We start from the raw sequence: 26,610 nt of genomic DNA on the forward strand, positions 1-26,610 counted from the left end.
GGTCACTGAATGGTTTGATGAGTATGAAAACGATGTAAACCATATGCCAGGTTCATCTCAGTCACCAGATCGCAACCCAATTGAACACTTGTAGGAGATTCTGGAGTGGTGCCTGAGACAGAATTTTCCACCACCATCAACAAAACACCAAATTATGGAATTTCCCGTGGAAGAATGGTGTTGCATCCCTCCAATAGACTTCCAGATACTTGTGGAATCTACACCAAGGTTAATTGAAGCTGCCCTGGCTCGTGGTTGCCTAACACCCTGTTAAGACACTTTGTTTGGTGTTTCCTTTATTTTGGCAGTTACCTGTATGTATGTAGGCCTATGTATGGATGTAACTTTGTCTGTCTGTCAGTTATGGACAATATCACAGATTGGAATAGAATCTACTGTAAGGTCTAGTCCTAAACCAATAATTGAGTGGCATATTTTGGTAGGCCTAACAGTGTGCCCTATCTACTCATTATTTTAAAATAACTATTAAACAATGAACACATTAAATCATTTTTGCAAGTGGGAGTACAGAAGGGAATTGTTTACCTAGAATTTCAACTTCCCTACAAATTCACCAACTCATAAATTAGCTGTATAATACAGATGACTCAGTGAAGGTGAAAGAGAGACTCACAAACCAGTGTGGTACCATAACATATGTATTTTTTAATGACGAGCATAAATGATCATCAGGTTGTCAACAACCATCTGGTCTCCATGGTGGTACACAAGTTAGGGAATGGGGTATTCACAAATTTACTTTTTCTTGCCAAGGCAGACCTCATCATGCCACTTTCCCTGTGCAGCCAGTGAGAGCATGACACAGCTCTCCCTCTTTGTCCCTGTGAGCTGCTTGTTGGTCTTGTCCCAGTTGAAGTAGCTGATGGGCATGCTGTTGATGTCTACATACTGGCCCTCCTTCACAATGTCTGTCACACCAATCCAAACTCCTTGGTACCTGGCGCACACCTCTTGGCATAGTCCCTCAGGACATTGTTTTCATTGAGGTCACGTGGAGTGGAAAGTGTTCCACCCCATGTGATGCAGTGTTCGTTGGCCTCATGGTAGTGCTTGGTTCCTCTGGTCAGGTAACACTTCCTGTGAGCATTGATACCACAGAGACAAATTAGAAGCAGAGGGAAGCAGTTTAGTACATGTATCTCCTTTAAACTTCCTCCGTCAATAATCCTACCTACCATGTTCAAATATTACTGAAGAATTTGAAATATACAGTGGGGAGAACAAGTATTTGATACACTGCCGATTTTGCAGGTTTTCCTACTTACAAAGCATGTAGAGGTCTGTAATTTTTATCATAGGTACACTTCAAATGTGAGAGACGGAATCTAAAACAAAAATCCAGAAAATCACATTGTATGATTTTTAAGTAATTCACTTTATTGCATGACATAAGTATTTGATCACCTACTAACCAGTAAGAATTCCGGCTCTCACAGACCTGTTAGTTTTTCTTTAAGAAGCACTCCTGTTCTCCACTCATTACCTGTATTAACTGCACCTGTTTGAACTCGTTACCTGTATAAAAGACACCTGTCCACACACTCAATCAAACAGACTCCAACCTCTCCACAATGGCCAAGACCAGAGAGCTGTGTAAGGACATCAGTGATAAAATTGTAGACCTGCACAAGGCTGGGATGGACTACAGGACAATAGGCAAGCAGCTTGGTGAGAAGGCTGCTCACCAAGCTGCTTGGCGCAATTATTAGAAAATGGAAGAAGTTCAAGATGACGGTCAATCACCCTCGGTCTGGGGCTTCATGCAAGATCTCACCTCGTGGGGCATCAATGATCATGAGGAAGGTGAGGGATCAGCCCATAACTACACGGCAGGACCTGGTCAATGACCTGAAGAGAGCTGGGACCACAGTCTCAAAGAAAACCATTAGTAACACACAACGCTGTCATGGATTAAAATCCTGCAGCGCACGCAAGGTCCCCCTGCTCAAGCCAGTACATGTCCAGGCCCGTCTGAAGTTTGCCAATGACCATCTGGATGATCCAGAGGAGGAATGGGAGAAGGTCATGTGGTCTGATGAGACAAAAATAGAGCTTTTTGGTCTAAACTCCACTCGCCGTGTTTGGAGGAAGGAGAAGGATGAGTACAACCCCAAGAACACCATCCCAACCGTGAAGCATGGAGGTGGAAACATCATTATTTGGGGATGCTTTTCTGCAATGGGGACAGGACGACTGCACCGTATTGAGGGGAGGATGGATGGGGCCATGTATCGCGAGATCTTGGCCAACAACCTCCTTCCCTCAGTAAGAGCATTGAAGATAGGTCGTGGCTGGGTCTTCCAGCATGACGACCTGAAACACACAGCCAGGGCAACTAAGGAGTGGCTCCGCAAGAAGCATCTCAAGGTCCTGGAGTGGCCTAGCCAGTCTCCAGACCTGAACCCAATAGAAAATCTTTGGAGGGAGCTGAAAGTCCGTATTGCCCAGCGACAGCCCCGAAACCTGAAGCATCTGGAGAAGTGGGCCAAAATCCCTGCTGCAGTGTGCACAACCTGGTCAAGAACTACAGGAAACGTATGGTCTCTGTAATTGCAAACTTTCTGTACTAAATATATTTTCTGTACTAAAAATATTTTCTGTACTAAATATTAAGTTCTGCTTTTCTGATGTATCAAATACTTATGTCATGCAATAAAATGCAAATGAATTACTTGAAAATCATAATGTGATTTTTTTTTTTTAAATGGATTTTTGTTTTAAATTCCGTCTCTCACAGTTGAAGTGTACCTATGATAAAAATTACAGACCTCTACATGCTTTGTAAGTAGGAAAACCTGCAAAATTGGCAGTGTATCAAATACTTGTTCTCCCCACTGTATATCTCCATGATATATTGGTGTATAATGTCTCACTGATATTTTATAATCTATAGAATTTCAGACATAATGAGGACTAGTAGGACGAAGCAAAGGTTTTCATCTGTATACATGTTTCCTAAATCAAGTTCCCAAAATAAGACATAAGCCCTTTCAGTGGGAGGGAACTCAGACAGAGGCATACTATATGAGACAGTAACACTATGTTCTTCCACCCTCCCTGTATAAAGAACCCGTCTCATCATAATACTTTTATATCCATCATCATACATTTCGCAATGCGCTCCAAGGCCTTTACGAAGAAATTCACGGCATTATCTTCCCCAGCACATGACTCAGTGCTCTGTCAACATTATTGCTGCTGCGAGGCATGAGGATGAAGGTAAGAGTACTCCTGCCCTCTACTGGTGACTGAGCATATTAGTAAATGACAAATGAAAGTGTATGCTAACCTGATGTCTGGGGTTAGTGTGAATTACCATAAGAAATATAAAATCAGAATTTCTCTGCATCCATTCCACATTATTAGAAAAAGAGTTGCCAAAAGGGTTCTTCAACTCTCTCCACAGGAGAACCCTATTTTTTGGGTTCTACCTGGAACCAAAAGGGTTCTACTTGGAACCTAAAAGGGTTTTCCTATGGGGACAGCCGAATAACCCTTTTATGGTCCAGATAGCACCTTTTTTTCTCTAAGAGTGCATGAACCAAAGGTACAGTATACACTTGCCTAACCCATAAGAAACATAGAGTAACTGCTAAATCTGCACTGTTTCCCCATGAGAAGCATTCCCTCTTTGAAACCTTCCTGGCCATAAAGCAGCACTTCGTATGAGCGCACAGAGCAGCCAGCTCAGCATACCTGTCTGCAGAGCTGAGATCTCCTTCAGGGAGTTCACCTCCTGTCACAGCTTCTCCAGCTGCGACTTTACATCATCCTCATCTGCCGCTGTATCGCCATAGAAACACAGACAAGCAGGCAGGCATGTCAGAGAGAAAATGTACAGAAAAACATAGTAGAGCCACTGAAGTTTAGTTTAGTGTGTGTGACGAGTGTTACCTCTCTGTGATGCTGGCACTGCTTTCCTGGTACGAGATGGACGGCTATATCCCTGGTGGAGCAAGGTGAGAGAGAGAACCAAAAAGATGGGGAGAACCAGACGTGCCATCTCTGCACTTAATTTCGACAAAAGAAAGGGGCACACCTTTTAACACTGACACAGGAGCCCAAAGCACTGTGGGCAATTCACTATATACAGGCCCAGTTTGCTCCTGCAGTGATTCACCTCTCATTGGCTGACACTATGTAACTTTGGTTTTTTTCAAACGTCAGGGGAAATCAAATACCATGGGTGGGGGTGACAACAATGATGCCCCTGTTTCTACCCATTCATAAATATTTACTTGGGACACGGTGCAATTCATTTAGCGTTTTCCAATTTCACAAACAAGCCGTAAATTCATTGACTGCAATACTGCACAGAACGTTCTGTATGAGAATATCTGACAGCTTCTGTATCTGACCTCCCACAACTCTCCTGTGCATGGATACATTTGACCCACGGTAAATTAATCCTGAAAAAGAAATGTTGTTACTCCCTAGATGGCTAAGAGGAGATGTGTTACTTTATATGCCATGTCACCAAAATAATTTGTATGACCAAATACATAGGTCTTCCAATGCGTCAAAACATTATGAGGATGATGACATTTTGCTTGTCAACTCTAATTATATCTCATTCAAATGTGCGGGAAAAATACAACGATTTAGTTGGGTAACCATGGAAAACATGGAGCTTAATAGAGCTGAGAAAGTCCAGCTACCTGTTCTGGTGCAGCAGAGGTTCTTTTTAGTCTGTGATGTTGTCGAGTAGACAGATCAGATGGAAGAGGGGTGCAGTGTTAAGAAAAACTCTGCTGTCTGATTGAGAGAGCCAGGATGCCCAAAAGGGGTCTCAGAGACACGTGGCCTCACTTAAAAATGAATGAAGAGATACCTTTCGAATGTGATTAGATGTAATGGTACAGTAAATATAATGTCTATGTGAAACCATTTGCATGAATGAATTCCCAAAACCTGAAGAGCAACATTGAAAAGTAATCACAATGTCGTAACAACACTCTGGAACCCTGGTCTCATCCAGATAATAGTCTAGGGCTGTTGAGAGGTGCAATATGACCGCATAGTTAAAGTGGTTTAGCTACACAATGATAAAAGGATTGCAATCCATATTTCAAATAGATTACAGCATTGGAGCATAAAAACAGTAACATATCTTCTACATAAATTATGTTTATGCCAGTCAGAGAGATACATTCTGCAGGCTTAGATGATAGTGGCTATAAATAGCACATAGGACATTGACAAAGGTCACCCATTTGAGTTACATTACTGTGGGGGGATAGGAGCTTGACAAAAGGCCGAACATTTGTTATCACAGTTGTATTTGATTTATAGGAAGTTGTGGTGGTGACATTGTGAAAGGCCACCGGCCTGCCAGTAAATAGCAAAGGACCAACCTCATTTATATTGCATAATAAAGGTGTACATACCCCACTGCTATAAGTGGAAAAGGGATGATAAGAGAATATCAAGACTCAATATGATTGGGAGAGATGCAAATCAGTCATTCATGTTGAATCCTTATGACCTAATAAGACAAGAACCTAAGAAATATGCAGCGCTACTTAAAGTAACCATGGTCAAAGTCTATTTACTGTTGTTAACAGGCAAGTCATTTACAGTGAGAAAGTTACCATGGATTTAAAGCTTAAATCATTTTTCATACTGTACATTTTTGGAGTAATACCTCAGCCTATGAAAGTGTGATATTATAGGGAGTCTTTCACAGGGTGGCTTGTGGAGAAAACCTGAAAATGACACAGGCCAAGAAAAACACACAGCTTTCCCAGAATGCTCTGCAGATACATTTATTAATGTAAACAGAACTGGACTACGTACAGTATAACATAACAAAACCACTAATACCAACAAATACAGTTAAACAATATCTTCATATAAGTCTGTAATCAGGTTCCAACTACAGTACTAAACACACCTACATAGTTTGTTTATCTTTTTTTCCTTTCTTTTTTGTACTTTTAAGGCAAGTTGACTATCCATCATAATGACCTCCCATGGAAACACACAGACAGACACACTGCAAGTTACTCTACACTCTAGACCTAGACTAACAGGAAAACCCAGAGACATTCACATTTAGATATACTGTTGTCCTTCATTAATATACTTGATTCCCAGCACCATTGCCAAGTCTATCACGAAAGGAAATAGGTGCAATGTTGTGACGTAGCTAATAAAATATTTGAATAAAAAAATGTTGTGACATTTAATGTGACTTAGTTAATTAAAGATCATACGAATGTTGTGAGTGGCAAATGAAAGATCAATGAAATGTGTGGAACTGTATTTCTTCACCAGTGGGTGGTTCGTTTGGAGAAGCACAGCTGGCTACATTCCAATCACTTCTACAGCCATGTAATAACTGGGCCCTTTCTTCTCATACAGACAGCAGGGTACATACAAAAATGTATCATATTTTCTATTCACTTACAAAGTTACAAGAAATTGTATGCTGTTTATACTGTGTCTGTACATTTTCTTTTTGGTGTGGGAATACTCCTGAAGGTAATATGTAAGCTTGCAATTATATGAAACACATCTGCCTTAGCTAGATTTACTGTTTATAACAAGGCGATTCAGTAGCTTTCATCTCCATACATCAATGGTATTTTCATATTTTTATGAATAAATAGCTTTGTACGTTGGACGATTAATTTCAAACTTTCCATATGGATAATACTAGTAGCGCAATGCAGTTGTCATACCAGATCTCACATGAGATGTTAACATCTGATATGAATAACTCCTCTCCTGTGGTATCCACAGCAATAGTACTTCCATTCTTGATGGCCCAAAAGCTCATCTGTCAGTGAATGTGTCTTTAGTCTTCCCTCTCTGTGGCACTCTATTTGGAAGGCATTGCACACTATACACAGGCACCAGCAGGTAAACGTAACACAACTTATTACACACATGCATAAAGAACACAGACTAAACAGAAACAGGTGTGGTTAATCATCATCATCACCTGACCCCCATGCCATTTCTATCTGCATTGTTTGTCTGAAATGAAGACTACGGATGAGACCAAAAGCTGACGTTATATTTCTTATTTTCATTAGTTGTAGAAATGTAGGAAACACACTCAGAATGCTGCCTGGCATTTGGCAGAACCACCATGAAATTGAGTGTCTGTGGAATGGGTACAATTCAAATACTGAAATCTTCTACAAGACTGCTGCAGACTTCTAGCTCAAAGGCACTGGTGATCCCATAACAATACCGCAGGTCGGATCCCTAATGTGTCGGTAAACATGGTAGCAGGCATTTACAGTGGCATTTCCTAATACTCTCTCCTAGCTCACACACTGCTGAAAATAACCTGAGGGAGGAGGGTGAAAAACGATCTCAGAGAGTGGTTTTGATAGACTCACTGCAGCAGGTGGAGGTAAATAGCCCAGGGCCAATCTGCTCTGGGTTTGCTGTGTATTCAGTGGTAATGGGGTGATCAGAGTGACTAGTGTTCATGAAGCAGCTGAAATGAATCTCACTTTTGAGTCACCATAATAGTGGTAAAAGAGAAACGGGAATATAGCTTAGAGGAGACGTTTACGCTAACACCCACCCTCCTAGTTTCCCTCTTGTTTCAACCATCAAGACAGGAGTACAACCATGGTCAATATCACTTATGTTCCTGGTTCACTCTCACTCACTTACTGTTCTCTTTCACACTCAATCACACACACTCGTATTTTCCCTAAAAGCAACATAATCAACCCCCTATTCACTCCGTTCCTACTTTGCTCCCTTGTTGAGGTTGCCATAGAACACAATGAACAACACTGAGGCTGCAGATAGGTCTTAGCATCTCTGAACATCATTTGGTCAGCAACACAATGCTCATCATAATACTGGATAGTGAATGGCACTTTAGCTGATTGGCAACTTTGACAACCAGTGTCTTATGAGTTTTCATGTCTTTCAAACATCTTACATAATAAAAGACACAAAGACAACAGACCCACACACACGCACACAAACATACACTCACATACAGTACAACAGTTTGAGTTCACTGTGCGTAGTTCGAGTTGTGGAGTCATCTGTTATGGAACTAATCCCCCGCTCCACCTCTTTCCTTTGAGGTGTCCAGGCCAGTTGTGGTGCCGTACCTGGGCCTACTGGATGAAAGGCATGCGCTCCTTGTTGTCATTGTCCCCTTCATGTTCCTCCTCCTCCTCACCAGCCTCACTGGTCTCTGTGCTGTCACTGGCCATCTACACAGAATACAGAACACATTGTAATTTCTACAAATACAGAATGGAGTGTACTGTATCAACTGTATCTATAAGAAAACATTCAAAGTTGAGGAACAAAGAATTCAAATATTCATGTATCCGTCCAGTGTTCCAGATTTTTTATGAAATATTACAATTAATGACAATCTGAATTAAATAGATTATTAATTTTAAAAAATGTATATAGAATTGAGGATGTGTCCCTGCTTGGCCAGTTCAGAAACAACAGAGTGGTTTGGGCCAATACTGGTAAAAAAAAAAAATGATTTGACAGCTCAGCCAATGAGACTCAGCCAATGAGACACTTGGATATTCAAATTAGTTCCCACGTGGAGGTACTGGGGTAGATTGCCTGAACCTGGTTCAAATAGTCTGGACAGATTCAGGATTTCGAAATGCACAATAAAACTACTAGGGCACTTTACTATAACAGCAATAAATGAATAAATGCACAGTGATTATTTCACAAGTATTAGTCGTTTCTGTCCTTTGCTTTGTCATTATATTCCTGATATTTTTGTTGTTAGGAACCTAAATAACGTTAGCTAGTTAGCTACTGGCTGCTGCTATCTTTATCACTCAACAACAGCTAACTAGGTTTCCTCTTGACCTAAAACTTTTAACTGCAAACCACATGATTTAAAATAGAAGGAAATTGTGAGATGGTTGTTGTGTGGAGGATCTGCTTTGACTTGATTTCTTGTTGGTTAGCCAGCTGGCTAATTTTGCATCGATAGCTAGCATTAGCATGCTAACTGCTTCTAAACATCCAGCAGCCCTACTCTAACCTAGGGTGACCACATGTCCCGGATTCTGCAGGTCAATCCTGCAGTTTGGCCCTTTTTCCCACGTCCCACAACCAAACAATTATGTTATACATTTTATTAACTAATTGAAACAACACTAATTTAGATTTTTTTTGTTGATTCGTTCCAACCTGTCTCTCACTTTTCGCGTATGAAAAAAAAATATATATAAATCATAAGAATGGGGTAGCCTACTGGTGATGCTAAACACTCCAATAGTTGTTGAGATCTGATATTCTGCGAAAGACAAGATGTAGATTTATGTCATAGGCCTATGGTCAACCAATCGAATTTCTCAAATCCTTTCGGGCTAAATTCTAGCTAAACTTGGAGAGGACAGGCAGGCCTAACTATTTACAAAAAGCATTCTTCTGAAAAAGAGCTACGAAAGTAAATACCCGTATTAGACTGAAAGATAAAGTAATTTCCAAATTTGTGAGGGTCTTCATGCTCATTAGTTGCGCAATAAACATTATCTGCTACTGCTTCACTAAATCCCATTTTAGAAGTCTCCCTTCCTAACTATTTTACCAACCAAAAATATTTTATTGGCCAAATATTCCCAGATTTTCATAAAACAACCACAACCACACATGTAGTTTTTCGTTTTTGCATCACCAAATTTTGCTCAAGGCAAAATAGTAGAATAGGTGCGCTTCAATTACTTGTTTGGTGTAGTGCTGCCACTGCTACTTCTCACAATTGTGCTCATTTAGTAATGTTAGATCAAAGCTGAATCAATGTCTTGGAAGATCACATAATGATTCATTGTCACTGGGCACAGACGGCAATTCATTTCATTGAAATGACGTGGAAACAACATTGATTTAACCAGTGTGTGCCAGTGGGTTAGTATTCTACATAACAAAACCAAATATAATAGCATAGTATAATGTTACTTTTACACCAAAAAAAACCTCAAATCTCATGAGAAATGAAGTGATGGCAAGCTGAATAGTGGCCAAAAATGATCAGGGGGCCAAAGCTCAACAGCACCAGAATGTGCTATGATTGAAAAAAATTAAATGCAGGAAGGCTATAAAGTTTAACACCATCTGCTCTAATTTGCCCACGAAATAGGAATTCAAGAAGATCTAAATGCATATTCCCATGAAACTGATTGAGATCAAATGATCGGCATGCAGACGCAGTTTGGACATTTCACTTGTAAAATGTGAAGAATATTCATGATTGACAGTTATGAAGCCATGGCCTATTTTGAAATGAGGTATGCCTAACTTGGTGCTTGAGGGTATTAAAAATATAAATGTTTCTTGAGACAATAGGTGTGGCCATAGGTAGATGCTGCAATTGGAGGATGCATTTTATGCATATTCTATAATGATATTCAATAGGCTACATCTGGGACGGGGACATGCTGCTAAATGTTTTTATTCACGAAGGCAACTGTCCCGCGAATGTCCCGAAAATCATCCTGTTGTCTCGCATTTGGGTATTTTAAATGTGGTCACCCTATACAAACCACATGATTTGAAATAGAAGTGACAGGCGAGATAGTTGTTGCATGGGCATTGTTCTTTTTGCTAACACCAGTTGTGGATTGCTTGGCTTGCTAGTTATCTTGCTTGTGTGCAGTGAGTGTGCATTCCTGAGCACGTGCCTCCCACTATCTCAAGACTGATCCTTCTCCCCACTGGAGAATAAAAACATAAAAAAGACTAAAGCTGCTGGACCAATCACATAAGGGCCAAGCAAATTTCAAGCATAAAAAACAAACATTCAAAGAGTTTGAGATGGGGTTTTACTGGACAGTTACTTTAAACATATCGACATTGAATCAACATTTTGTCAACACTGCTCAGGCTTTTGTTTCTTATGTTTGCTGCTCCAAATGGGGATGCTGATATTCATGGGTCACCATAGAAACCAGTGCCATTGGAAGATATATTCATTGTTATCAGACTTAGTGCTGTCTAGGAACCTCAACCTGTGTTGATTTGGCCAAGAGTTCTCTAGGGATAAATTACTCACTGGTGAGTCATGATGCTATTTAATCATTTCCTTTTTCCTCAAGGTTTTTCAAACTTGTTGAATGCATGTGCAGTTTTATACCACTTATAAATAACTTATTCTTGTAGAAAAAAAGGTCAGGGTTGTGTACTTACCAAAGGAGTGGGAGACTTCTCCACATCCAGGATTAGCTTTCCTATGTTGCCTCTGTCGTGGATCCTCTGCATGGCTTCTTTTACCTGGGGTACAAACACAATAAGACCAAACACTGACTGTCACATAAAATCAATGTCAGTAATAACAATATATACCATATAGTTTAGACATTCGATCCCCCAAAATACAGCTTGTGATTTTGTTTGGGAGCTGTATGTGACTTTCTGAATAGAGTGCATGCAGTTTTAGGCACTGCACATTAGGTGGCAGTGGTGACACAGCAAGCCCAGGAAAAACATAGCGACAGAGTGTGACATATGTGCACAGAGGAGTTGACTTGCAATCGGGGTGATAAGGGTTTGCACTTCTCTTCACAGCAACTTCAAATCTAAATTTAGCATCTTCCATCCAAACTCTTACAATAGGAGCCAGCTAAAAATCCCATTCTTAAATCCTAGTCCACATTGTCTTCAGAACTGAATGCTATTATAGTGTGCAAATAGCCTGCCTAACAACGTTTAACAGTGTTTAAAAAACGATATTGGTGCAGTGAAATGTGTTGTTTTACAGGGTTAGCCATAGTACAATCTTCATACACAGCCCAACAAATTACACTCAACAACCACAACTAATTGGTGTTCGGATTCCAAACTCTACCAATCATATGATCAGTGTTAGTACACGCTCTCATTTAGAATGATCAGAGTGTTATTATCTGAGTGGAACAGTTGCTACATGTGCTAAGCTGAAGGTCATGTTTTAAAAGGTTACTGCCTGTTCATTCAGCTGGGTGGAAGTGAGAGGTCAAGCATTACACTTCCCAGAGACAGTGACTCTGAAGCACACATTGATTCTCTCTCAAATAAATCAGTGCAGGTCACTGTATAATCATTCAGTCAGTCATCAGAGCCAGCACACATTTAAGACAGCCAGGATGTGCCCAAAGCATGACAATCATCACACCATTTCACAGGACTGAAAAATGTGTCATTTCTAGAATACTATATTTTGCATATTGCGTGACGTGGTCTGGTGGCTTTTCTGAATTGATATACATGGCCGGTGAAGATTAGCGTCCCTGTCCTTCATCTAGCCAGACTCAGTCAATACCCAAACCCTCCGTCAGAGCTTATGACAATTACAGATGATTGGAACTGCTCCCCACCCACCTAAAAAAAGTGCTGCAAGTGTATTCCTCTTACTTCTAGGGGTCAACTCTGCAATGCAAATACTTTTCATCACACCATTTCACATACCATGATGAGATAACCTATATTGATTACCTCCTCTAAGTCAATGCCACTGGAGACCACTTTAGGGCTGTCTTTCCATGTATTTTTTACCTTACTGTCAGACTCCATTTTAAAGTTGCATCTCTGCCTCCATACTCTTTGTTCTATGTGGTGACTTTTCACCAATCCCAATGTTTCAGTGCTCAAAGTACACCACACCGTGCCCTGACTGTAAACTCCCCATGCTCCCTATCACCTGTTGCTGCGTAGAGCAGAGAAGGGATATCTCAGACCAGTCTACCCTGATGCATCTCAGAGATATTGCCTGTGTACTCAGTGTGATTACTGCAGAATGAATCCATTTACAGCAGTCCATTTCCAGACGAGCACAATAAAACGCTGAGAGAGCAGTTCAAAATATATATTTTGCATCTTTCAAGGCACGGTGCATTTTCAAAGTCATAGCCGTATAATGGAGCAATTGCCTTTGAGTGTTTTGAAAGGAAGACATTTAGAGTCATGAGTAGGCACCCATTACATTACTGTAATATCTTTCGTAAATGGAAATGTATCAGTGGTAACATTTCTACAATGATTCCGAAATCCATTGAGCAGATGTTGTGTTTTGTTTCATTCCCCTCGGGGTTGGATAGATCTCTAGTTTCCTTTAATTCATCCCTGGTCATTTCTAATGGCAGTAGTGTTTGCATTACCAGAAAGTCACTTGAGAACACAATTAGGAAAAGGAGTGGACCAAGAATCCAGTGGTGCTGTAATTCAACATGATGCACTCTGCAATGGAAAACATGCGTCACAGGGCTCTACAGTGCGACCATTTTCCTTGCATAAGTACCTAAATATTTTGCCGTGCGACCTGGAATTTTAATTTAGGAGCACCAGTGCGCTTAGAATAAAGATGATAATTGTTGCAATGATTCCTTCACTGTACTGCAGGCCCTGTTGCCATGGAGGATACGCTTGCACCATTATTACAAAGAAAACAGCTTGTTACCTCAAATATTTTTCATTGGGTTCTTAAATTTCTTTGTGCTCCAAAATGTTTCAACTTAGGCACACACGTGCTCCCTGTAAAAAAAAGGTCAGCGTAGAGCCCCGAGTCACATCCCTCCCTGGAGGTAAACAATTATCAGCATGTGAATAATTACCATTCATAATGTTCACCTTAAATCTAATACATGCTTATATACACCAACTTCAGCCGCACAGAATAGACCCAGTGTACAATAGCTTGTTAAAATGTAGTTTTCAATGTCCAGGAACCTAAGTACCAGTGGCTCAAACTGGAGACCGGCTGCTTTAGTACTGGCAGCTGTGAGCCACTCCAACCTGATGGGTGGTGGGTTGTGGAATTAGATCTAATCCCCATGTTATTTCTCCGGATTTACCAGTTGGAACAATAACTATTTCATTTTCTTTCACCTTAAGACTAAAAACTGATTTAAAAAATATATAATCTAAAATGTCCATTTTATCCAGTTTGAAAGGCAAATATTTTTAGCCTTGGGATATCTAAGTGGAGTGCTATCCAGACAGTATTCAGTAGATACACCATGAAAAAAGCATTTCTACCAGGTAGGTGAACCCATCTCTGTCCATACATAAATTATGATGTTAGTAAATAAACAATGTTACGGGAAAAAGTAGGATCATAAATACAGCCTTGTGAGGTTATAAATTTACTGTGATTCAGTAGATCCCTCCATTTCTGACAAATATTGCCTAAGCATTTTCCTATAAGCCACTGCAAACAGAATTACTTTCAATGTTGAGAAAGTTGTGTTAGTTTGGTTGTGATACCTTACATGGTTAATCTATCCCCCAACTCATCTCCACCCCCCCATCTCTTCATCTTTAGGTTCCTTTGTTAAAGAAGATTTAGATTTTTGGTGTCCACCTGCTTCCTATCCGAAACAGTTTGTGCATATATTTGGACAACATTTTGTGATGTTTTTGTTCATTTTTGGTCATTGGCAAGGGTTTTTTCGCCTGTTCGTGCTCTCAAAAAATATCTTGTCAGTAGCCGAAGTCTATGCCCCTTTGTTGATGATTGGTCAACAGTAGGGATTCTTGAATGACAACAAACACTTAATTGAATGAGAGATTAATCGTTTTTATTCACACTTTTTCACTTGAGAAATACTGAACTAAACATCTTAGTTAGATGTAAAATTAGGCAACTAAGAGCTCCTTGGCAAAAACATTCAAAATAATTCGGACTATTTTGAGGAAGTGTATAATGGCTACGGCGTCTCAAGATGGACAAACCATAGTATTGACAATTTTTTTCTCATTTTTCAAACTAAGGTCTTTTAAAGGAGTATTCAAGCACACTCGTTCAGTTCGCCTTGCGGCCGAACCAAAGCATGCTGAAGGCTTAAGGGCATTGAGTCTTTTCATGGGCTGTGGAGGGTGGAAGGAACTCAAGCATGAAACCAGAACAACATAATCCAGACTGTGAACCAGCAGTCTGTGTCAGTGTCTGTTCCTGTGTTCAAAGCCGTTATCAGAGTTACTGCAATGGAAATCATGTATATTATAAAGTCATTCAATAACTGCTGGCGTGATGGAAGGTAGAGGGGTTTCATGGAAAAGGGTAATGAAAAGGGTAATCTGATTTTGCTCATTAAAACTCATGGGGATCTACATAATCACTACATGGGAATAGTTCAATCCCTCAGAGATGATGACCGTGGATGGCCTATATCACTGTTCTCATTACCATGGTACACACAGACAATGTACCTCTTTGTCTGGATCCCATTGTTTCCAAAACATTCTTTAGCTAAAAGAAATTACGTAATCCAAGCCTAAAGCAGAAATAGGTCAGGGACTGTTAATGTGATGTTAATTAACAATGATGGAGAATTGTGGCTGGTTGGAGAGTTGGTGGGGGGTAAATTGTGAAGCAGGCATATACAGTGGGGCAAAAAAGTATTTAGTCAGCCACCAATTGTGCAAGTTCTCCCACTTAAAAAGATGAGAGAGGCCTGTCATTTTCCTCATAGGTACACTTCAACTATGACAGACAAAATGAGAAAAAAAATCCAGAAAATCACATTGTAGGATTTTTTATGAATTTATTTGCAAATGATGGTGGAAAATAAGTATTTGGTCAATAACAAGGTTTTCACACACAATACTTATTTTCCACCATAATTTGCAAATAAATTAATTAAAAATCCTACAATGTGATGTTCTGGATTTCTTTCTCATTTTGTCTGTCATAGTTGAAGTGGTGAACCCCTACTGTACTCCCTGTCTGGATCCCGATTACACCCTAATTGGTCAAGACACTCCAGGTTAGATAGGTGTAACAGTACTGTTCTTGCGTTGTGTACAATCAATCATCGACATGAACTCCAACTTGTAGCCAATATTCCTCCAATACTCCAATATTCCCCATCGGATGGTACGGTGTGGTGTGAGACTTCTGAACACCTGCAACACTCAACAGTTTGGCTATTAGAGCGCTCTAAAAGTTGGCTCCCTGATCTGGGTGTATACGGCGAGGAATCCCGTAGACACAGAAATAGTTGTTACACAACTGATGAGCTAGACTTAGCTGGTTCGGACACAAGAAGGCATGAACCAATTTGGTAAAGTGGTCAGTAACAACAAGCACATGCAGGGACTTGCTTGAAGAATCTTCTGCAGACCAAAAATCTATGCACCCTAGTTCAAGAAGCTCAGTTATTATTATGCTCTCAAGAGGAGCTCTTGCTTCCGGACCGGGAGTTTAGCTCACGACGCATCTCCTGCAGCACTTCACATATTCCTTTACCTCCCTCTCCAGGCCATGCCAGAAAAACCTCTGTCTTGTCAGGTAGACTGTTCTCTGTTGGCCCTGGTGGCCAGCTTCATCATGGACACCCTTCAACACCATTGCTTTCATGGAGGCTGGAACCACATACAGATACATTTTCCTCTTTGTAACCACATTCTTCGAAACACGATACAGTACACCCATCTTCATGGTCAACTTGTCCCAACTTCTGAGAAGACACAAAACCTCAACACTCTCGTGGGCACAATCTCTCCGAGATGGTCTTCTCCCCCTTTCCACAAAGAAGATCACTCTGCTCATCACATTGTCATCACGCTGCTTATTCATCAGTAGGTTGTGTGGCAGAACACCGACATTGGTCTGCTCTGATGGCATAACAGGCTGCGGAAGCTGTGGCAACAGCAGTGCATGTGGGCCAATCTCAGCCACCCAACACCTGTGTGAATGAAGAACAGCTGCAACTTCATGTCTTGATAAAGCACCAGATGGGGGGTCAACAGAAGCCTGGCAGCTAATGACCACGTCATTGGAGTCATAGGCTTTGTCAAAGGGGTGGTTGGACCAGCGAAACATGTCTTGCACTCTGTCTGTGCGCACAGCGTTAGCTCCAGCTAGTAAGGCCTCGTACGGGACCCTTGTCAGGCGATGGAGTGCACTGGGTCATACGAAGGGCTCTCTGCTCAAAGCATCTGCAAAAAATAATTTTGGGCCTAGGGATGTACTTGATGTCAAACTCATACGATGCCAGCTTGGCGACCCATCTCTGTTCACAAGCATCGAACTTTGCTTTGGTCAGGATGTATGTCAAGTAGGGATGCACAATATATCGGTGAACATATCGGAATCGGGCGATATTAGCTAAAATCGCCAACATCGGTATCGGCCGATGTCTAGTTTAACGCCAATGTGCAAAACCGATGTCAAAGCTGACGTGCATACCTATATAACATAGATACATGACGTAATGACGCCACGTAAAATTTTGCACTACACGTGCAACACAGCGTTCCTAACTTAGCCCACAATGTCTGCTGTGTGGATCGAGCAGTCAACAAGTCAAGCAGTCATTTGAAAGAATAAGAAAATTTCCCTTGGCAATCAACCATTCTCTGTCGTGGGTGATGTTGAGCACCGGTACACACTACCAAGTGAGCTAGTTTTCAGATGTTGCCCTACCGGAGTTACACAGTAATAGCGTCACTGCTATTAGCTTCACGACATACATACTATGGAACGCCATTTGGGTCTTTGCGTGTCAAAAAAAGATACAGTAGCACTGTCAAAGCTGTAAAAAAAAGTCTGCAAACAAGAAAACACCAGCCACGAATGATGTGTTTTCAATACCGCTTTGGTAATAAAGCAGAATATGTTCGACCACAACTTCTGGGGTAGCTAGCTTTAGCCTGGTACCTAGCTAGCACCAATACAACCAGCCTGAAAACAATGAACAGTAGAAACTGCAGTAATTTTCATTATTCTTATCAATGATTTAGGAATCCTTGTGAGTAAGTATTAGCTAGGTTGCCACTTGTTGTTCGCCTATTGAAATTGAACTTCAGTTCAATGAAAATAAACAGCTAGCCAGCTACTTAACCCTGTTTCCCAAAACTAACATTATAAGCAGCCAGCTAGCTTCATCTGGCAAGTGAGGCTCGACTGGACCAGGTTATGTGTTGTGAAGCTAGCCACAATAAGGATTCGGCACAATAGTGGAATTTTTGGTTTGATTGGTCAACAAGCATAGTGTTATTTGACATGTCAAATCATGTTAAACAGTATCTTTTTTGACACGCAAAAATCCAAATGACGTTCCATAGCAAAGACCCAAACGGTGTTCCATTGAAATCCTGGTTGAGAATGAAACGACTGAACAAATGAACAACAAAACAGCACAGCAAGTAAGTGAAAAAAATAGGTTTTAATTATGTTTTACTGGTAATGGGGACATACGTAAATGCCAACAAAATAACTTTTTGGTCAGTGTGGTGTTTGTAACCTTTATTTAACTAGGCAAGTCAGTTAAGAACAAATTCTTATTCACAATGACAGTCTACCCCGGCCAAACCAGGATGACGTCACGTAAGACCCCAGGACTGCTTGAACTGTCAGGTCCGTCAAGTCGGCTGGAACCGTCATCAGTTAGAGTCAAGTCATCTTGGCAGTCAGTGAGTATATCAGCCATTCTCTGCACTTGCTGCTGTAAAGCTGCTGATGAATCATCATTCACACACAAACCATTAAAGTCCTCTAGAGCCATGCAAGGAAAGACATCGGCTAGAATGGCGTTTCGTACTTCACTGTCCCTCCATCTCTCCACATTAGCCATCATGTTGATTAGCTTGCTATCCTCACCCCTGTCACACACTGGAGTATAAACCCTCTTCCAGAGATCTCAATTAGTCTTCAGGTGGCAAATGAAGGTCTTTAGAAGACCCAAGATGAGAGACCCAAGATTGCTGCCCAAGATGAGGTCAACACTCTGGCCCTCAACCACCAGTGTAGGCACGGCAACTCTACAGCCGTACAACTCCATCTCCAGCTCACATACTCCCAAAGGCCTGGTCTTCAACCCACCACAACCAACCAAGACTATCTCTGTAGGTCTCAATGATGGACTTTTCAACACTCCTGCATGCAAAAGTTTAGGTAAGACCCTAGAGCTCAAGGTACAAGCCATGGACCCACTGACAAGCATAGCTCTCACTTACACTTCTCCTCCTATTAACACATTGGCATAGAAAAAATTATCATATGGGGAAAGTCTCTGCGTGTTCTGTATTATGATGCTCTTCTCAGTCTCAATTTCGTCTCAAACACTTTTATATACAGACTCCAAATCAACAGCTCTCACTGATGGGGACAAAAGGCCTAACACTCTCCCCTTCTACATGCAAGCGTACTAGTTTTCCGGGAGCTGAGCAGTGATTACTTTAGGAACTCCACCAGCTGTGCTCAGAGCTGCGGCCTTGGGGCACTGAGAGCGTGCGTGGCCAGCTACATGACAAAAAAAGCAGAGGTGATTGGCCCTGCAGTGAAAGTAAGTATCGTGTCCAGCATCCCCACACACTTCACATGGCCCATTAGACCTCAATTTGCTCCTATTCCCTTTTTGGAACTGACAGTTAGACTGCTATGGCCTCTGCTCCAGCACACGCTCCAGCATTGCAAGGTTATGTTCCATCGGCTCAGCTGAGCCATGAGTAGCCTGGGCTGGGGAAGGCAACGCATTAGGTGATTCCATGTGGAGCCTCACAGCAGGCATGGTGAGTGGTCACATGGGCCCTTCCCATGACAGCACCAACTTCCTGCTTCATTGTTGCGATGGCTGAGGTCACCTTAGATAAGTGAGAGTACCTCACCTCCCTCCTGTATTCATCTAACCTCTCATGAACATCTGCAGAGGTTCACTGCTGTATTGGCTTGCACTTAAAGATAAGCGACAGTTCGGCGTTAGGGCAATGTCTGATGAACATGACTGTGAGCTCACGAGATGGGTCTTCAACACTTGTTTCTGTCTCTTTAGACAATCTTCAGCAACCTCCATAGCCCTGTTTAGTTTGAGCCAATAGTCGAATTGTTGTTCATCAGTCAGAGGTAATGTGGCATAAAAGACAGCGGGGGGGCATGCTTGAAAAATAAGTGTCACTAAAATGTTGTTTCAGTATGTCAAAGATGGGACTTTAGATAAATCAACAGAGGGATTGCTGCGTATGCCCACTTTAACAACAATGCGGGCCTTTCCCATAAGCCTGCCCATAACCTCATCTGCTTGGTCCATCACAGATACGCCCCTCTTACGCATGTAAACTATGACCATATCCTCCCAGTCATGCACTGTGCACTTTTCAGAGCCATCCCCCCTAAAGTACACCGGCTCCCTAATATCAAACATTGTCCCCAACATGTCCAACAATTGCTTTTGACTCCAAACAGGAGGCAATGTTCTCCCCAATGGAATGACCAATCTGCTGCACAATGTCTTCTATGAAATCCATGGAGACCTTCCCCACTCTGTGTATTTGGCAAACCTCTTTCATTCACATCCTTGGGCGTTTCCATGAGGAAACTATCATCAAAACTCCCAAAACCATCCAGTTTAGGCATAGGTGTAGAAGCAACTGGAATTTTGGCTGAACCCCTACCAACAGATAGTGACAGATTAAATGTCAGGAAACCCCTACCTCTCCCAACACCTTCCATCTTAATATTGGGAAATAAACACACTAAAACAAAAATGCAAATAGCAGAATATGTCAAAAAAATGTAAGAAATGAATGTCACAATGTAACCTATTATCGAGTACATTGGTAAAACTCACCCTAGTTATATCATATGTACGTTAGAAATGCAAATAAACAAGTAACACAAAAGTTATATTGTTTGTCCGTGAAGAGAAAGTCCCAATCAATAAAGATAGTCTCAATCAGAGAAATCATCAATATCAGTAAAGGAAAAAAAACGTAGTTGCGTCCTCTGTGGCGAAATGTGATATCGCCATAAACTGCACCAGCAACGTCTTATCTGATTCTCGAACGGCAACCACCGCGAAGTTCTGAGATGGAAATCCAGCGAAGGATGATCCGATCTAGAAGAACCGTCACCACTGTAACAGTACTCTTATTGCGTTGTGTACAATCAATCATCGACACGAACTCCAACTTGTAGCACCAGTCATGGGAGATTTATTCTGATAAACAGCACAAAATTGCACGTCATGCAATGCACGGCTCACCATCCAACTCTGCACTCGCGCACTGTACAAAATATACGAGCCCCCCCTCTACCAGACACAGTAAGTTGCTAGCTGGCTTTAGCTGGAATTCTCTACAACAAAATGCACAACAAATATGCACAAAAATGCTGCATCTTGTGTGATGTTCTAATAACATTTTCAAACAAATCTATATAAATTGTACATTCAAATCATCATTTGTAAGTATAAAAATCACTTTTGACGTACAGTGCTTTGCAACCAACAACTTACCGCTGGTTTGGTGTTTTTTCACTGGGACGATTCTAACTGAAACACCAACCCATTTAAAGCAAGCCACGCAAACCAGCCAATAAGATGCCATGTTGAGTATGTGAAGGCAAGACAAAACTAAAACCAAAAACCCATTGGCTTAACAATAAAGTGGCAAGGGTAATCACCAATATAGCCCTGTTACACAGGCAATGCTGCATGGGTATCCAGGCAACCTCTCCTTCATTCCATCCTAAAGACACGCCCTCCACCCTCTCCAGCCAGGCGAGAATCGTTTTCCAGGCTCAGCATTTACATGAACCAACGCCCCCTGAATTCTCATCCCACACACACAAGCAACGGGAGTCTTTGCCCCAGGCTCGCCACCCCACTTCCCTTTAATGAGGCTCTTCATGGGCTGTGCTTACAGAGAATACCCTGCATTTCACTGACAACAGCAGAGCACAGGGTTCCCAGGAAAAAGACAAAACATCTCATAAACACACCTCTCTCTCTCTCTCTCTCTCTCACACTCATACAAAGCAGAATCTCACATGCTGCACGACATCCTCCCAAGACAACACAGAGAGCTCCACAGACAGCTACAGTATCAGTCCTCCCACAACTGCTGACAATTACACAACTCATTTCACCAACTGTGACGTGTTCAAACCACAAAAATAACTTCAAAATGGATTTCACAGAACTCACTGGGAAAATGTACAGAAAAGCTTCTGCTTACACAACCAGGTATGGCTGCATCCCGGTGGTATCCATGTGATGTTAAACAGTCATATCTTGTAATTCCTTTCTGAGACCATGCCAGCAGTAGTACTGTAATGTGTTGTACCGGTGAGTGCCAAGCCTACGAGGATCAGAAGGCCTTTTCCGAAAACGCATCGTCAGGTTTGATAAATGACTTGACATTCTTTAGCAGGCGGCCGCAATCTGAATGTTTAGCAGAGAGCGGTGCTCTGATGAATGTGGGCAGCTAGTTAATGAACAGATCTTCCTCCTACAGCAGGAAAAGGCCAAGGCATCCCACACCAGCCTCACACAGGATATTGATCTCTAGGCAGACAGCTACTGTCACAACTTCTAGTAGCATCCAACATTGACAAGACCCCAAATGACAGGAATGGCAGAAATTCTGAAGGTCTGGAGAAAACGATTACATTGTCAGTCATATTATAGCAAGTTCAGGCAGAGCTGTGTAATGGGAATTTTAATGTTTGTGCTTATAACTCATTTCTGTGTTCTATTAACCAATTTCTGTGTTCATGCAAGTGGTTGACTGAACAAATCCGCCTCTTATCAGTAGCTACAATTTGGAAGTACGCCCAGACGTTGTTTTGAGAACGAACAAACGAGATCTCCATTTCCAGGTCTCAGCTTAGAGAGGAGAAGCCTCGTGAGGTGTTGGTAGGTCACATGAATGAAACAAAATGGTAATGATTCATGAATTATGCTAAATCATGCAAATATAACTTGTCTGTGTATAGCCGTACATAAGAGAACTACTGGGACTGCCCAGGAAGAGCTTCTGACAGAAATGTGTTCTATGGTGCATTGAGTTAGTTGGAACCTCTCCAGCACGCTGACAATAAACAATGATTAATTTAAGATTCACTTTGAATGTCCATGTGTAAGAATTTGTCCACAACAGATGTTTGTAGCATAGAATATTGCTTGAGAGCAAGAGAGGTAACCAAAGCCATAGCATCAATAGACCTGTGTTACAAATGCTTTATAATGGAAAATATTTTTTCATCATGCAAAAAAGACCTTCCTTTTTGCCACCAAATAACAGAATCTTGTCACCATGTGAGCTTGAGTGAATCTAAAAACTGAAAAGAAAATGCTGACATTGAGAAGATGGATGTGGGTTCCCAAAACCTTTAATGTGTTTATGGTGGCCAGTGTGGCCAAGTTCTTTTCAGATCATTGTCCCACAACAACAAAAGCAGGTTTTCATTGAATTTGGCAACACTGCTGTTCTATGGTGTGCTAGTAAGAGGGCAAAGCATATGTTCCTGTTAAATACAGTGCCTTGAGAAAGTATTCATATCCCTTGACTTACTCCACATGTTCTTGTAAAAGCCTAAATTCAAAAAGGATTAAATTGCACTTTTTTTCACACCATCTACACACAATACCCCATACTGACAAAGTAAAAACATGTTTTTATATATACAGTTGAAGTCGGAAATTTACATACACTGAGGCTGGAGTCATTAAAACTTGTTTTTCAACCACTCCACAAATGTCTTGTTGACAAACTATAGTTTTGGCAAGTCGGTTAGGACATCTACTTTGTGCATGACACAAGTAATTTTTCCAACAATTGTTTACAGATTATTTCACTTAAAATTCACTGTATAACAATTCCAGTGGGTCAGAAGCTTACATACACTAAGTTGACTGTGCCTTTAAACAGCTTGAAAAATCCCAGAAAATGATGTCATGGCTTTAGAAGCTTCTGATAGGCTAATTGACATCATTTAAGTCAATTGGAGGTGTACCTGTGGATGTATTTCAAGGCCTACCTTCAAACTCAGTAAGTGCATATAGAAAAGATAGCTTACCCCTTCAGTACTGTACTAAGTTTGTCTTTTTGAAAATGTACTTACAATATGAAGGATGAATGTCTAATAGTCTTCAAATTGGGATGTTGTCAGCAGAAATAAACAGATCCCATCTAAAAATGTCTACCACATCTGTGGATTGAAAATACCCAAAGGACTGCTAATAGCCACAATAAAATAGAAGTGCATTACAAACCAACAAAAGTGACAGCATTTCAGACTTCTTAATGGAGCAAAAGAGAAACTGTCATTATTCTGGAAATGATGATGTACTACAATTATAATTAGAAAATTCACAAGCTCCCGTCGATCACCTGAAGGAAACTCAGTGTGCTGTGATGGAGATATCTTGACTTGACACTTTTAACAATGCAGAAGAAAATAGTCCACTCAGTCAAGCGACACAGAAATGTACATTTCCAATGCTGTGCATATAAGGAAAAAAGTTTCAAAATAGATTAATCAAAGTGAATAGTGTTTAGGAATCACAGTGTTATTATCTAGTTATTTACAGCCATTTACATGTTGTTCAATTCATCTCTGCAAATCAGTTGGACTGCACACGGCTGAATAACATTAACGTCTATCATTTCACATGTTTATGAACAATTCACTAATACTAGTCAGCCATCCATTTTCCTCCATGTATTACAGATGAACAGATAACAGCAGACAACCTTTTCTGGGGGCTTCAGTTCCTTTGGGCACATTCAGCTTACTGCCTACTACGAGAGGAGAGGACTGTGTTCATCATGCTGTCTTACACAGGCCAGGTTTGGCAGGTGCGAGGGCATTAAATCAACAAGCGTAGCTAAGGCCAAGAGTTAAGAGCCTTAATTCAAATGATAGTGGTAATAGAAAGGTGCAGGATCCAGAGCCATGGGGTGAATGACAACAGCCATTTCAATCACTGAAATAAACAGGAATGATCAGACCATTTGGTGGAATCAGTAGCTAACAATGATACCAGCCCATAATACATGCCTATCTTAGCACGGCTCATTTCAGTGTGTCAGAGAGCCCCCATGCTGCTGATATATTTCACAGTTCTACACATCACTGGTCAGTGAAAATGTCTCTAAGGTGTCATAACAGGGTGTGGCAGCCTGGTCACTCTCTTGCCACCCCCATATTCAGAGAAGTCCCTGGCTACACTCCGGCCTGTTTATCAATGCAGGGCTGTGGTTCCTATGGCAACAGTGCCAAGTTTGGATCAGCCAGGGAGGTAACGCTAGAGCTGGTGTGGCCAAGCCGAGAGCTGTGCGGTGATATACAACCACGTAATACTAATGCTGTAGCTTAGTCAGCAACCCGAGACCGCAGAGCAGGAGTCAACTGGGCAACAAGTCGCAACAGAAAAGGTGCTGTGTTGAGAATACTTCTCGGCTGTAGGATAGGATACAGATAGGATACAGACGACAGCATTAAAGCACTGATAGTGTGGTTCAAGCTTGTGTTACACAATATTTAGGTGACAACTCAGCAGACTTTAACCATGACAGTCTCATTAATGAGAAATTGAAACGTATTATCAGGACAAGGTGGACTAGTGAATCTACTGAGGCTTGGGTTATCGGTAGCCTGGCTACGGTGGTAGTACATCCTGAGTAATGCCAGTGTCAGTAATGGCCTTCTGCCTGATAGGCTGGTGAGGGGAAAACACTGCTGGTGCTGAGTTTTAACAAGTGCTGTCTGAGAGGACCATAAATCAGATTGTCCAGAGCTGCCTGGCTGCCTCCTGTCAACGCCAGATCTGAGGTATCAGGGAGCAGAGTGGAATAGCCAGGCTGGGTGTGAGAGAGAGCTCTGCAACAACAGTAAACAACTGTCCAAAAACAACCAAAATGTGTCCAGGTGTCAGGACACTGACAATTCCTAGGCAACAGACAAATGGATGTGGCCCAAGGTAAAAATGGTTTCTTCCCTGAGTGAGCAGCACAGCATAAAGCATACTAGAGTTGTGTTTCTGGAGTTGTGTTCATTTCCTGGAGTGCTGTGAAAGACTGACTGGTTTGGAGGAGCAGGATACAGCTGGTTGATGTGCATCTCTAAGGGGGAGCTTTGTGCATTCTTTGGCTGCATTCCTCTAATAGCCCCCTCAACTTCACTATGGACCTCTCCAGGACTTCACTTGACTCATGGCACAGGAGAGAATTGCCTCTGTGATGCTCAGGGCATTCAGAAATAGTTTGTAGTAATTGAAGTCTGTGGCTTCAAAGCTGCTCTTCAAGACAAGGGCCTTATAGGTAAACTTGCTTTTCATTGTGCAAACCCGTTTGATATATTGCTTTGCAAAACAAACCCGACTCTAGAGACATTAAGAGGCTGTGGAGAACGAAAGGATATCCCCTGGTCAGGATGTCACGGGTAGATGGTGCATGAGTTCCCTCATGACTACTGTGGAACAGAAGGTAGAGGACCATACCAAACAATCACAGCGAGGCCCCTGGCCACACTGGTGCTGAATGATGAATGTTGCTGTCATAGAAAGTGTCCAGATAATCATCTTCAGCTCAGGGGGTTAAAAAGCATCCAGAAAGCATGGCCACAACACAGGTAATAAGATTCACATTGCTTGGAGAAGACATGGCCAACTCATCTATTTCGCCCTCTGGGTCTGGTATTGTTTCCAAGCAGAACAGTAGGACCATAAACAAGGATGACTATTAGGGCTGAGCTTTAGTGTGAGCGTTGCTGTAAAATGTTACAACACTGAAGCTTCCTTCAAACCTCTCCCTTTCAAAACACTATCCTCCACTATCCCTTGCTTTCTCATTAACCACTAATTTCTCTCTCTCTCTCTGCCCTTACACTCTCTCGCCCTCTTCTGCGGTACCAGCTGCAGTCTCCTCATG

At 41.6% G+C, this 26,610-nt stretch overlaps 1 protein-coding gene and 1 long non-coding RNA gene across 2 annotated transcripts in view; both read right to left on the minus strand.

Annotated features, from left to right (window-relative positions):
- Positions 1-679: 679 nt before the first annotated feature.
- On the minus strand, positions 680-4,247 carry LOC112249754. The gene is made up of 3 exons (XR_002953420.2): positions 3,916-4,247; positions 3,718-3,804; positions 680-1,098 (listed from the first exon to the last, which is right to left on the minus strand). It is a non-coding gene; the product is annotated as an uncharacterized LOC112249754 (long non-coding RNA).
- A 1,523-nt stretch (positions 4,248-5,770) lies between these two features.
- The window catches only part of LOC112249157 (synaptic vesicle membrane protein VAT-1 homolog-like), a 38,716-nt gene continuing 17,876 nt past the window's right edge, over positions 5,771-26,610 (minus strand). The window contains exons 8-9 of the mRNA XM_042321026.1: positions 11,170-11,253; positions 5,771-8,216 (exon numbers count right to left, since the gene is read on the minus strand). Coding sequence (XP_042176960.1) covers positions 8,118-8,216; positions 11,170-11,253 — 183 coding nt within the window. The 3' untranslated portion in view covers positions 5,771-8,117. The remainder of the gene's footprint in view (positions 8,217-11,169; positions 11,254-26,610) is intronic.

This window comes from Oncorhynchus tshawytscha, linkage group LG04 (assembly GCF_018296145.1).
Source record: "Oncorhynchus tshawytscha isolate Ot180627B linkage group LG04, Otsh_v2.0, whole genome shotgun sequence".
Lineage (NCBI taxonomy): Eukaryota > Metazoa > Chordata > Actinopteri > Salmoniformes > Salmonidae > Oncorhynchus > Oncorhynchus tshawytscha.